At 47.7% G+C, this 12,943-nt stretch overlaps 1 protein-coding gene across 8 annotated transcripts in view; it reads right to left on the bottom strand.

Annotated features, from left to right (window-relative positions):
* Window positions 1–3,855: 3,855 nt before the first annotated feature.
* PTPRA (protein tyrosine phosphatase receptor type A) overlaps window positions 3,856–12,943 on the bottom strand; it is a 183,093-nt gene continuing 174,005 nt past the window's right edge. For all 8 annotated transcript variants that reach the window (XM_067011889.1, XM_067011886.1, XM_059037685.2 and 5 more), the window contains 4 exons: window positions 10,526–10,651; window positions 10,295–10,446; window positions 5,149–5,284; window positions 3,856–4,492 (listed from right to left, as the gene is read on the bottom strand). In XM_067011889.1, the coding sequence (XP_066867990.1) occupies window positions 4,418–4,492; window positions 5,149–5,284; window positions 10,295–10,446; window positions 10,526–10,651 (489 nt within the window). In that variant the 3' untranslated portion in view covers window positions 3,856–4,417. The remainder of the gene's footprint in view (window positions 4,493–5,148; window positions 5,285–10,294; window positions 10,447–10,525; window positions 10,652–12,943) is intronic.

The following is a 12,943-nucleotide window of genomic DNA, read 5'->3' on the forward strand; positions in this document are numbered from 1 at the left end:
AGCCTTTGTGGGCCTATCCAAAGGTGGTAGGAATAATTTTGTCCCTCAAGGTTCCAACCCCTCCTCATCCTGTACTTGGCCCAGGACCATACATGGATTTGGGGACAGCCCCGGGAATGCCAGAAAAGGCTCCCGCCTTAGTCTGCATCAGCTCAGCTTTCCGCTGCCAGCCACCAGCCTCCGGGGGGCAGAGGCCAATTTATAGGGTTAGCCAGTCTCCGCCTTTGGACAGCAATTTGAACAGCAAGTGCAAGGGCAGGGTCAGCCTGGGCATCGCAGTGGCTGGTCACTGGGAGAGCAGGTGTGTCAAATTCTGTGGCAGAGATGGGGGAGATGACATCATGGGCACCTCGACTTCAGTTGCTCAGGCAGGAGGGCATGGGTGAATTTCCAAACTGACTTACCTGAAATGAGTATTTGGACTGTATGATCAGTTAAACTGTTTTGGGAAACAGATTTTGTCCCTTTATGTATTGGTTAACCAAGTAAATTTTAGGAAAACATTTGCTTTGTGGTTTAGTGAAAAAAATTCTTAGTTCAGTAAACTAGCTTAGTTCTGGTTTGGGTTTACAGAATGTTTTATTCAAAGGCCCTGGTGTTTATTTTTAAAAAGGAATGGGGGGCTTCCCTGGTGGCGCAGTGGTTGAGAGCCTGTCTGCCGATGCAGGGGACTCGGGTTCGTGCCCCGGTCCAGGAAGATCCCACATGCCGCGAGCGGCTGGGCCCGTGAGCCATGGCCGCTGAGCCTGCGCGTCCGGAGCCTGTGCTCCGCAACGGGAGAGGCCACAACAGTGAGAGGCCCGCGTACCGCAAAAAAAAAAAAAAAAAAAAAAAAAAAAGGAATGGAGTGCCTTTATTTTTTCTGTGATTACGCGCAGGCTCAGCGGCCACGGCTCATGGGATCCTCCCGGACCGGGGCACGAACCCATGTCCCCTGCATCGGCAGGCGGACTCTCAACCACTGCGCCACCAGGGAAGCCCTATTTTCTCTTTAATTTGACTGTGGTTTTTCCTGAAAAATCCAAACAAGAACAAGCTTCCCAGGGGAAAGCTTCCCTTTCTGGCTACATACTTCGCCTTTCAGGAGTATTTGCTTTCCCTTTCCAGATTATAAACTCTGGAATTCATCCTTGTATCCCTCTCAGCAGGACACAGAAAGCCATTTGTTCATCACGGAGCTCTAGCTCACACTCAGCCCTGAGGCCACATTATTCCAGTCTGGGGGCTGCTGTAATCAGTTGGGAAAGCAGAGGTTTTGAGTTGAATGCTCAGGTGCTGTAGGAGCGCAGAGGGGCACACCCCCTAAGCAGGTGGTCTGGGTGAAGGATGGAGAGTTAGCTAGTCTCGGCAGTAGGGCTGCAGTGGGTGCTCTAGGGTAAGAGACAAAATGGAGAAGAGCTAACACAGGAACTACGGGGGGATCTGTGGGCGGGGGCAGGCCTGTGGGTTTGGTGCTCAGTGGGAGTAGGGCTGGGATGGGGTGGGTGGGGGCAGAGAATGCTGGAGGCTGCACAAAAGGGCAGTGGGCTTTGGAGACTGGGCAAACCGCTGGGTGTGCGGAGCCTGAGACTGGTGCCTCTGGGCCACCCTGTGGAGTCACAGTAGGAAGTGGAGTGTGTGGACCAGGAGCTCAGGACTGGAGGAGGGCTGAGGGTCCACACCACACAGACTGCAGGAATGCCTGACCTCTGAGGAAGGGGGCCGTGGAGGAAAAGCTACAGAGTGAGGATAAAAGTCAGAGGCAGTCGTTACACCAAGGGGGGTGCTAGTGGACAGGGAGACAGTGGATCCCTGGGGCTCAGCACTGAGGATGAAAGGGTAAGGAAGGAATATGTAGGAATGGAAGAACTTAGGCTTGGGGAAGTGCTTTTTTTTTCTTCTTTTAAATGAAAGACGAGCATATTGGGCAGGTGGGGGTAGAGGATGAAGGAAAACCCAGGACAGAGACAATTTGATGAAGTGAGGTCGCTGCAAGTGTGGCAGGCCCCAGAAGTTTGGGTGTGCAGTGGGCACAGTCACAGCTGACTGACTGAGAAGTGGGCACTAGATGAAGCAATCTCCTCTGCCCTTCCCACACAATTGTTCCACGTGAGCTTCAATACACTTCCCTTTGAGCCTGTCGGGTTTTCTTGACACCATGTAAGCTCTGAATAATACAGGAAAAGAAAGAGGTGAAGAGGGAGTGATGAGCCATACCTATAAGCTGAGGGAGAGAAGGGAGCAAAGAGCTGGGATAATTCCTGCTTGAAGATGTCTGTTTAGCAACCAGGGGATATGTCCGTTGCATGGCTTGCTGACCCAAGGCTTGCCCTCCTCCATCTGCCTGGACATGGTTACACAGAGGCACCAACAGGTAGCTTGCAGAGACAGGGTTTCCTTCCCAAGCATGGCACCCCTCACCAGAAATTCTTTAGATTCTGTCTTTGCTTAATTTATCCATGCTTCTTTTAAACCTACTGACTTTTTGAGTTTATCGCCCCTTACAGTTCCTTGGTTCCTACAGAAGGACCAGAGTACACCTACTGACTTACATGACTTCACCCCTTGCAACCTTCCAGAAGGTGGTCTGTCGTGGCACCTGGGCTTTGTGCATACACCCTGAACATGTGATGCAGAACTTGGCTTCTATCTTGGAGCCACTGCATCTCTGCTTGCCTGGAATCTGAGGCCCTCTGTAATGCTGCTCCGCTGATCTTTCCTCCTTTCGCTCATCTAAACTTCCAATATCCTGCAGGTCCAGTTCAAGTCCTATCTCCTCCAGCAAGCATGGCAGCGATGATCTCTGTGCATGCCTCCATGGGCCAGACGGGGGTGCCACCTCTCACTCCTGACAGCCTGGAGGTGCCCCTGGCCCGACTGTCCCCGATCCTTAAGAAAGGCCCCGAGGGCTGCAAGGTTCTCTCAGCCCTGCACCGACAGTCATGGCAACCGGTTTCCTCTCCTGTTCCTGTGTTGGACTGATCATGAAGAAAGGAGGCCATGAACAGACACACCCTCCCAGCTGTGCCCTCAACTAAAGACCACATTTCCCAGCACCCTTTGTAGCTCAGTGTGGTCTTATGACTAGGTTTTAGCCAATGGGGTATGAAATGGGAAATGAAAAGTGCAACTTTTCCTTCATGTCTTTAAAAATGAAATTGTTTGCCCATGCTCTTTTTGCTTCTCCATGGGAAAAGACAGCAACCTCAACCATGAGGATGAGAACAACATCCTAAGGGACACTGGGACCATGAGATGGAAGATACTGGGTCTCTGGATTGGGCAGACTGTTAACATGAAAAATAAATGAACATCCACCTTATTTAAGACACTCTGTCTAACATGTTAGGCTCAAATTCGAGTTGGAATCTAAGATTCCCACCATCCTGGCCTCTGGATCTGAGGCACTTCCACATAAAAGTCCTGGAAATGAGGACAGATATGAAAGGAAATGGAAGCGGTTTAACACAATAAATGTAGATATAAACCCTTGCTCTGGACAGAGCGACATGATCCAGACAGTTCTGCAGCAAAGCACCAAGGACTGGAGAGGTCAAATTGACTCAAAGCCGAAAGCCAAGCCACCCCTCTCTCCTCCATGCCTCTGTACTTAGGGAAGTAGTGAGGACCCTGGCCATCTTCCCCAGGGAGCAAGGCTGGCTAGGACCACTGCACCAAAGATATGCTGGGAGTGAAAGAAGGGTCCTGATAACTACCTAAGAGCTAGAGGGGCTGTGTTTGTTGGAAAGGAGGAGCCAGGAAGACTGTGCCCTCTCTGCAGCCAGCTAAGACAGAACAGTAACAGCAGGGATGGGAGTGGCCCAGGAGAACCCCAGCCCTGGTATGACTGCCCCACCCCATACAAAGGGAGAGACGTTTCCTCAGGGAGTCAAAGCTTTTATTACCCGATAATCCCTAGTGTGGTGCCAGAGATACCTCTGGTCCCTCTACTCGCCATGGTGGGATGTAGGCGGTACGAGAAGGTGGGCAAGGGTGGAAAGCGGAGAGATTATTTACAGAGCAGGGAGGGGAGAGTGGTCTGAACTGGGGGCACTGGGACAACCAATTTCCTCAAGAGCTCTGATAACTTTGTGCTTCTTTTCTTAGTTAATGCCTAGCTACCTGGAATGAGTTTTGTGTTTCTTCTTTTAGGAAAAGATGTATAAACCAAAGAACAATAGAGCCCAATTTCCAGGCAGAGGATTTCATGATATCAATCCAAACATCACACTATTTAATTCCCCAATAAAACATTGGAAAAAGGACTATCAGTGCTAACACATTTACATATAAAATCTCCACCTAATAGGTAATAGAAGCCTATGTACCAATTTCTAAAACAGTTGTAAGATATATACACAATTTTGGGTATATTAACAAAACAGAATATTACAAAATATTAAAGGCAATTCTCCTGTCCACGGGGCCTCATCGCTTCTCACTTGAAGTTGGCGTAATCTGAGAATGCATCAATATATTCCTGCACCACCTTGTAGCAGAACTCATACTGTTCCTGCAGAGTGAAAGGTGGGGGAAAAGGCCAGGGTAGTTACTGAAGAGAAAAATGTACCTGCAGCTCCTGACAAAGCCATTTTTTTTTAAATGGAAAATTAAGAGGAAATGAATGTTTTTGGATTTCCACGTGAGCCCTGAGCTGCCTGCCAGAGTTCTGACAGCATTCCCCGCTGGGCTGAGTGCAGCTACCTTCTACAGATAGAAGCGACTGGACATGCAGATGGCGGTCCTAGGCCTGCAGAGGTCAGACATGAGCTCATGTCTGTCCACATACTCAGTGATTACTGGTCATCTAGACTGTCAGGAGACCTGTTGAAAGGGAGCCTGAGGAGAGGAGAGGAGGTACTCCTGAGTCTTCCCCACCTTGGACCCATGGAGAAATGGAGAGCTCCATGGGGCACCTGGGCAACCTCTTCTAGCCTTCACAGAGGCCACCTGCATCTCTTACTGGTGTGGGGCTAGGCTATGTCCCCACTGCTCTCCTGCCTACCAAAGCTCATTCTGTTTGTCTGAGGCACCTTGAGGAAGGATGAGTCTGTGTTTACACAGTCTTCTATCAGATGGGCCCCTCAAAAGAGCCTCCCCCCTGAGCTGGCTTTGGCACAGGAGCTGCAGATGGTGTGGTGGCATGGATAAATACACAGGGCAGCATACCAGTGTCTGGACCATGTGTGGCCTCTGCAGCCGCAGGCTCTTGACGGTCTGGAAGACATCCAAAATCCCCTCTGCTTTCACCCGTTCCAGGACTGTGCTTAGGGCACAGAAGGTCCCTGTCCGTCCTGCCCCCGCACTGTAACAAAGCAGATACACTTATCACACCTGCAATGGCTCTCTGTGCCAAGGAGGCGAGTGACAGTGACAATGAGCAGATAAAGGCCGAGGCTGGTGCTCCTGGGAAGGTCAGTCATCCAGTGGAACTGCTGGGGGTGGGCACAGGAGCTCACACAGCTCTGAGGAGGCAGGTGCACCCCTGCTGCCCTTCTTGCACGACCCATTCTGCTTGCAGAGGGGCTCACTCGCTGGGCAGTGGTGAATAACCTCACCCCCACCCCCAGCACTGAGGCTTCGCTGTCCACCTACAAACAAGCCGGGGTTGGGGTGGGGTGGGGGAATCCCCTGGCGGTCCAGGGGTTAGAACCCTGCACTACCAATGCCAAGGGCACGGGTTTGATCCCTGGTTGAGGAACTAAGATTCCACATGCTGCGTGGTGCAGCCAAAAAACAAACAAACAAAACACACAAAAAACAAAAACAGGCCTGGGGAGCCCTGGCCTGCTGCTCATTCATGTCAAGAGTTCTGGCCCCCTCTTTCCTGCCCCTCTGCACTGGTATATGGTTGCTGATTCTTTTCCATGCTGCTCATTTTCTTCCTAAATCCCAGGAATCCAGACTCTCACCTTGACACTGTCCACTTGTTCAATGTGTCATCACCAGACCCTTACCAAGTGCCTTCTGTGTGGTAGGGACTGTGGTGGGTAGCAGTACCCTCAGACAATAAGATATGCAGTATCAGAAGGAAAAAAGAGAACAGCAGTTCTGGGCAGTGTGGGGAGAAGTGCTATTGTGAACAGGGTGGTCAGGGAATGTGAGCAGAGACCTTGAGAAGGTGAGGACGAGGCCCTTGGAAATGAACATCTCAGGAATGATGCAGGAGTGTGTCTAGGTGCTGAAGCCACTGTAGCTGCATCTGAGGGAGGGAGGGAAGTGGGCGGGGTAAGGTCAGGGCCCTCAGGGAGAAGGCCAGGCCCCCCGTGCACTCCCTGCCTGGCCTGAGCAAGGAGCCCTCAGACATGTTGTACCTCGTGAGCCAGTGTTTGGATTCTGAGTAAAGGAGTGATGTGGTCTGACTGAAGTTTTAGAAGGAGCTCTCACGCTGCTGTGTTGAGAACAAACTACAGGAGGAAGGGTGGGAGCAGGGAAACCAGTGAGGCCAGTATAGTTACTGAGGAGAGAGCATGGTGGCTTGGACAGAGGGCCATGGTGGGGGGAGTGATAAACACTTGATTCTGAAATTATTTTGCAGGTAGAACAGATGTACATGTGTGAGAAAAAGAATGGTTCCAGGCTTCTTATCTGAGTTAAGTGAAATACCACTTCTTGATGTGGGGAAGGCTGTGAAACAGTAGGCTTGGAAAGAGAGATCGGGAGTTCTGAAATAACCCTTTAAAACTGAAGACGCCCAAGTGGAAATGTTGAGTAGGTAACTGGAAATATAAATCTGGAGTTTAGGGGAGAGGGTGAACTGGTGATAAAGATTTGGGAGTTGGTATTAAAGCCAGGAGATTGGATGAGTTCACCTAGGAGAGTGACTGTCAGTTGACAGAGGTCCAAGGACTTGGCCCTTGACCACAGATGGGGAGGAATTAGCAAAGTAGACAGAGAAGGAACAGCCATTGAGGACAAAAACCCTGGAGAGAAGCTATGCTAAAAGCATTCCACAGAGAACCAAATGACCAACTGTGTCTAATGCTGATGAAAGTCAAGGATAATGAGATTAGGAAGTGATCACTGGACTCAGCAATGTGAAGGTCAAAGGCGGCCCTCAAAGGGCAGATGCAAGGGGGGGGTACATATTTTTTAAGGAAAACAGAGAAATAGAGGGTAGCTGGAGGGGAACTGGAGGCAAAAGTTTTTAAAAATATTAAAATGGGAGAAATTATAGCACATTTTTATGAAGACAGTAGGTATCCAGAAGAAAACCTGATGATGTAGGATAGTGAAGTCAGGTCCCTGAAGAGACAAAAGAGGATGGAATTGGTATCCAAGTGGAGGGTGGGTGTGGCAGACTTTAGCTTGACCCCCAAGATCCCTGCCTCCTGGTGTTCACATACTTGTGTGAATCCCCTCCCCTTGAGTGTGGGCAGGACTTGTGATGTACTTCTAACCAACAGAATGTAGCCAGGGTGACGGAGCGTATACAATTACATATATGTGATTATGTTATGTGGATAATAATGTCTGTCTTGTAAGGAAATACTCTCTCCTTTGTTGGTTTGGAAGAAGCAAGCACCCATGCTGGGAAGGTCCACCACGTGGCAAGGAACTTCAAAATACAAAATTCCACAAGGAACTGAATGCTACCAACAACCAAGTGAGCTCAGAAGTGGATCCTTCCCCAGTCAAGCCTCAGATGGGACCACAGCCCATCTGGTCAACACCTTGACTGCAGCCTTTTGAGACCCTGAAACACAGGACTCAGCTAAGATGTGCTCAGATTCCTAACGACAAAGACTGCAAGATAAATGTGTGTTGTTTTGAGATGCTAAGTGTGTGGCAATATTATTACACAGCAATAAAGGACTAATGTAGCTGACTTCACAGAGAGTTCAGACAACTCATCCACTAAACAGGAGGGATGCAGGGTCCACAGCACTAATGCAGGTAGATGGGGAGCTGTGGTGGTTAAGAGCAAGTGGAAATTCTCTGATTGCTTCTTTTTTCCTAGGCAAATAGAAAACATGGTCATTTCTTAAATATGAGGATGGGAGAGGTACTGGAGGTTTGAGGTTTGAGAGGAGGATGAAATGATCATCCAGGACAAAGGCCGGCAGGCTTTTTTATAAAGGGCCAACTAGAAAGTATCTTAGGTTTTGTTGGGAAGAGAGACAAAGTCAAGTTACAAATGCACAATTGTGCTTCTTGTGGGCTGAGCAGCAGTGTGAGGTAGTAAGAGTACCACGAATGGTCTCAATACTGCTGCTGGAGCAGGACAGCAGCCACAGATAATATATAAGCATAGCCGTGTTCCAATAAAATCTTATATATGAACACAAATGTAAATTTCATGTAATTTTCACGTTATGAAATAGTCTTCTTTTGATTAAAAAAAGTTTTTTTAAATGTAAACACAAGTCTTACCTTGCAGGCCCCACAAAACCATGTGGCAGGCCAGCTCTGGCACTGGGCCCTAGTTTGCCTAGCCCTGGTCTAGCACAGTGGGAGATGCAGAAGGACTGCAGGGCAGCACTAATGGCCAACCATGAAGTCATCAGAAATGTAAAATGAGCCTTGTAACATGGTGCTTTTCTTTAGCCATATTCAGCTGCATGGTGCAGGGTGGCTAGAGAATCTGGGGTTTGCCCAGAGAGGGTGACTAAGGGAGAGAGGAGCATGGGAGATTTAAAAGTGTGGGCAAGGAAGTGTTTATTTTTGTAGTTCAAGGAATCCTTTTAATTTGCCAATCCAATGGACAAAAAGCCATGTTTTACTGTTTTCATCCCCATTTCTCATGTTGCTAATAAGGATTAGCATCTTTTCATGTTTACTGTACATTTGTATTAGATGGTAGACTTTGCCCCTTTTTCTTCTTAAAAACGTTTTTTCAAATGATTTATTTTTGTACGGGTAATAAATTAGCATAGTTCAAATTTCAAAAAGGTCAGAAACAGTGGAAAGTCTCCTTCCTGCTCTACTTCTTCATCCTTTTAGTTTCTTCCTGGGAAACGACCAGTGTCATCAGGTCCTTGTGTGTCCTTCCAGAGATAATTTATGCATATACCCACATAAACATATTCTTTCCCTGTCTCCCACTGCTTTTCTCACTAAGCAATAAATCTAGAGGATTACTGAATACCAGTACATAAACAGATTTCTAATTAATTATCTGAAGCTCTGTAGTATGAGATATATCAGAGCTTACTGAACCAGTCCCCTATTAATATATGCTTAGATTATTTACCATCATTTTTTCAAGTTTTATTGGCTGCGCCACATGGCATGCCAGATCTTAGTTCCTCAACCAGGGATTGAACCCGTGGCCCCTGCAGTGGAAGCCCAGAGTCTTAAACATTGGACCGCCAAGGAAGTCCCTACCATCTTTTACTATTATAAACAGTGCTTCAATTCTTGTAATTACATATTTCATTTTGGCCATGTGAAGAACATTTACTAGATACATTTCTAGAAGTTCCTTTGCTCATTTTTCTATCTTCAAAACCAATTTGTAGGAATTTTAAATATATTCTTCCTTCCCTTTTATTTTATTATTATTATTATTTTTTTATTATTATTTTTGCGGTACGTGGGCCTCTCACTGTTGTGGCCTCTCCTGTTGCGGAGCGCAGGCTCCAGACGCACAGGCTCAGCGGCCATGGCTCACAGGCCTAGCCACTCCGCGACATGTGCGATCCTCCCCAACCGGGGCACGAAACCGTATCCCTTGCATCGGCAGGCGGACTCCCAACCACTGCGCCACCAGGGAAGCCCCTTCCTTCCCTTTTAAAAGAGATTCCCTCCCCCCAATTATAAAAGCAATACAAACTCAAGGTAAAATTTTTTTCTAAAATGCAATCTCATACAATGTACCCCAAACAAAATCCACTTCCTGCCCTGTGGGTCCCCTTGCTATCTTCCTTCTGTCAGTGACACCAGCCATTACTGAGCCTTGAACCTAGAAGACTCCTCTTTTTCACAGCTATGTTTATAGTCTTGTTCATTTTTCTTCTAACTGTTTTCAAAATAGTTGCCCTTTTCTCTTTTCCTGTGTTTCTTAGGGAAACAGGCCTCATTCCCATGTTGCCCAACTGGTCTTCTCCACTGTCAGTCTCCCCTGCTGTTCCCCTTCTGTATCACCTCCCCTGCCCAATATCTTAACATTAGGGACTGCTGTTCCCTAGCACTTAAAGTGTGAAGTTCTTATCATCTGGGCCTGTCCTGGTCATCAAACTTGATTGCCATGTGCTCGCCAACATCCCCCTCTTGTCTGGCTTTCTTCACTATATGATACAGGCTCCCATCACACCCCTCTGCCTGCCTCCCATGCCTTTCTCTCTCTTCCCCCTGAGGGTTGGGGTGGGCATACCTGCAGTGCACGGTGATGGGGTGGTTCCCTGACTGCTGCTGCTGCTTCTGCACGGCTGCAATGATGCTGATCATGCCCTTTCCATCACTGGGGATGCCCACTTCAGGCCAGCCATGGAAGTGGAACTGCCGGATCTGCCGGCTCTTGTTCTCCTTTGGAGGAAGGAGGATCAGAGAGGTAGGTGCAACCCTGCTTTCCCTGTGGGAGGAGCCCACCCACCAGGAACCTTACCCTGGTGTTGGTGACCAGGAGGTCTCTGACGGTATAGCTCTCACATTCCTCCTCCTTCTTCAGCTCCACTGTGATGTCTCCATAGGACACCAGTCCATCAGAGGGCCAGTACTGGGTACACTTCTCCTGGGGGACAAATAGGAGAGGTAAGGGGCTCAGAATACCATGTGTGGTAAAAGCAGGGCTGCCCTGTGAGCAGACTGCTCGTCTCAACACAGCCACTTCTTACACCGACACACTTCTTCCCCAAGGTATCAAAAACTCAGAGGGTCCTTCTACTACTTAACATTACTCCAGTTTAACTTCTGATCCCCAGCAGGACATCCATATTTAACAACTTAAGTCCACTAATCACTTAGTCTTTTGCTATTATTTATAGTCTAATTTGCAACACTGACAGGGTCTGTGAAGAACTCTGACCATCAGCTCATAGCTGTATCTAACACTCAATGCAGGGTGGAGGGAGAGGAGGAATCAGTGTCATTGTTCCAATTCCTTTTTCTTTGCTCCTTTGCGGTGTTCCCACATTTGTAGTTACTTATGTATATCAGACTGCTAACCCAGAAAAACTGAACCCAATTACATTCTCACCCAGCCATGGTGCTTCACCAAAGCCCAGTCCACCGTATGCTTTCATTCCTTTCCTCTTTAACACTTAAAAAAAAAAATTTGTAACTTCTTTTTTTCTGTTTGTTTTAATTAATTAATTTTATTTTTGGCTGCGTTGGGTCTTTGTTGCGGTGCGTGGGCTTCTCTTGTTGTGGAGCATGGGCTCTAGGTGCGAAGGCTTTAGTAGTTGTGGCACACGGGCTCAGTAGTTGTGGCGCACAGGCTTAGTTGCTCCACGGCATGTGGGATCTTCCCGGACCAGGGCTTGAACCCATGTCCCCTGCATTGGCAGGTGGATTCTTAACCACTGCGCCACCAGGGAAGTCCCTCCTCTTTAACTCTTTAATCTGCAGTGGCACCTTATAGTTGCTAGCTCTTGTGTTTTTGTCCTTGTTAGTGAGCACAAGATGGTTTACTGTTGTCTTTGCTTGCACCTGGCTCAGTTCCTTCTACAGCTCCTTGCGGGCAGGGGCTGCCTCTTTTCATCTTTGTTTTCCCAGCACCTTGCACACTGCCTGCATCTGGTAGGTTCTCAATAAGTATCTGGTAAATGAATGTGTTTAATGTCTGCAGAACAAGCCAGGGTATAAATACATAAAACAAAATATGGTTATGCTGTCCTTTCTTCAGAGCATTTTAGGGAGATCTTAGATACTTCACTGTTGGCAATTTAAAGATACTCAACCATATGGGACTTCCCTGGTGGCGCAGTGGTTAAGAATCTGCCTGCCAATGCAGGGGACACGGGTTCAAGCCCTGGTCTGGGAAGGTCTCACATGCCGCGGAGCAACTAAGCCTGTGTGCCACAACTACTGAGCCTGTGCTCTAGAGCCCGTGAGCCACAACTACTGAAGCCCGCATGCCTAGAGTCCACACTCCGCAACAGGAGAAGCCACCACAACGAGAAGCCTGCGCACTGCAACAAAGAGCAGCCCCTGCTTGCCGCAACTAGAGAGAAGGCCTGTGCGCAGAAATGAAGACCTGATGCAGCCAAAAATATAAATAAATAAATAAGTAAATAAATAACGATACTCAACGATAAATGTACTCTATGTTCATTAGAAAAGATGTGGAGAAATTAAATACAAAAATAAAAATCACTGGTAGTCTCTCAGTCGAAATAAAATCAGTATTAAAAGTCCATTTTAATGACTTTTCTTGCTTTTCATGTGTGATCATTCATTACCCTCTTTATAAATGACACTGAGCTCATTTTAAAATACGGGATTATTAAAGTGGTAGATCAAGGAAATGTCACAGACCACTGCTTTTCAGTGTGTGCCCACTAGGAGCCCTGGGGATACCCTGAGGGTCAGAGCTCTGGGCCCTCTCTTCAACCAGAACAGCTTCAGAAAAATCTAATTAAGGCTCACCTTAAACAGAGACTACTTTGGTTTTCAGGCCTTGGTGGATGGACTGAGTTTTGTTACCACAGTTCCTTCCCAACACCGCCTTTATACAGTTTTATCAGAACTAAAGACTGGGGCTTTAAAACCATTAGAACTGCTAAGATACAAAGAGCTTTACAGCAACAGCATGTAGGAGCTAGAATTACACTATGGCAAGAAAAGGAAATATTAATGGTCCCACACTTAACAGCCTTCAGACATTTTAGATCTTCTTAGTTTAGGAAAAGAGGTATAACAGAGAACAAAAGGGGCAGATTGCAAGGAGGACTCCCAGGGATGCAGAGTTGAACCATCAAGAGTCCCCTCTTGGCTTCCCTGGTGGTGCAGTGGTTAAGAATCCACCTGCCAATGCAGTGGACACGGGTTCAATGCTTGTTCTGGGAAGATTGCACATGCCGCA

Source organism: Kogia breviceps, chromosome 14 (assembly GCF_026419965.1).
Source record: "Kogia breviceps isolate mKogBre1 chromosome 14, mKogBre1 haplotype 1, whole genome shotgun sequence".
NCBI lineage: Eukaryota > Metazoa > Chordata > Mammalia > Artiodactyla > Physeteridae > Kogia > Kogia breviceps.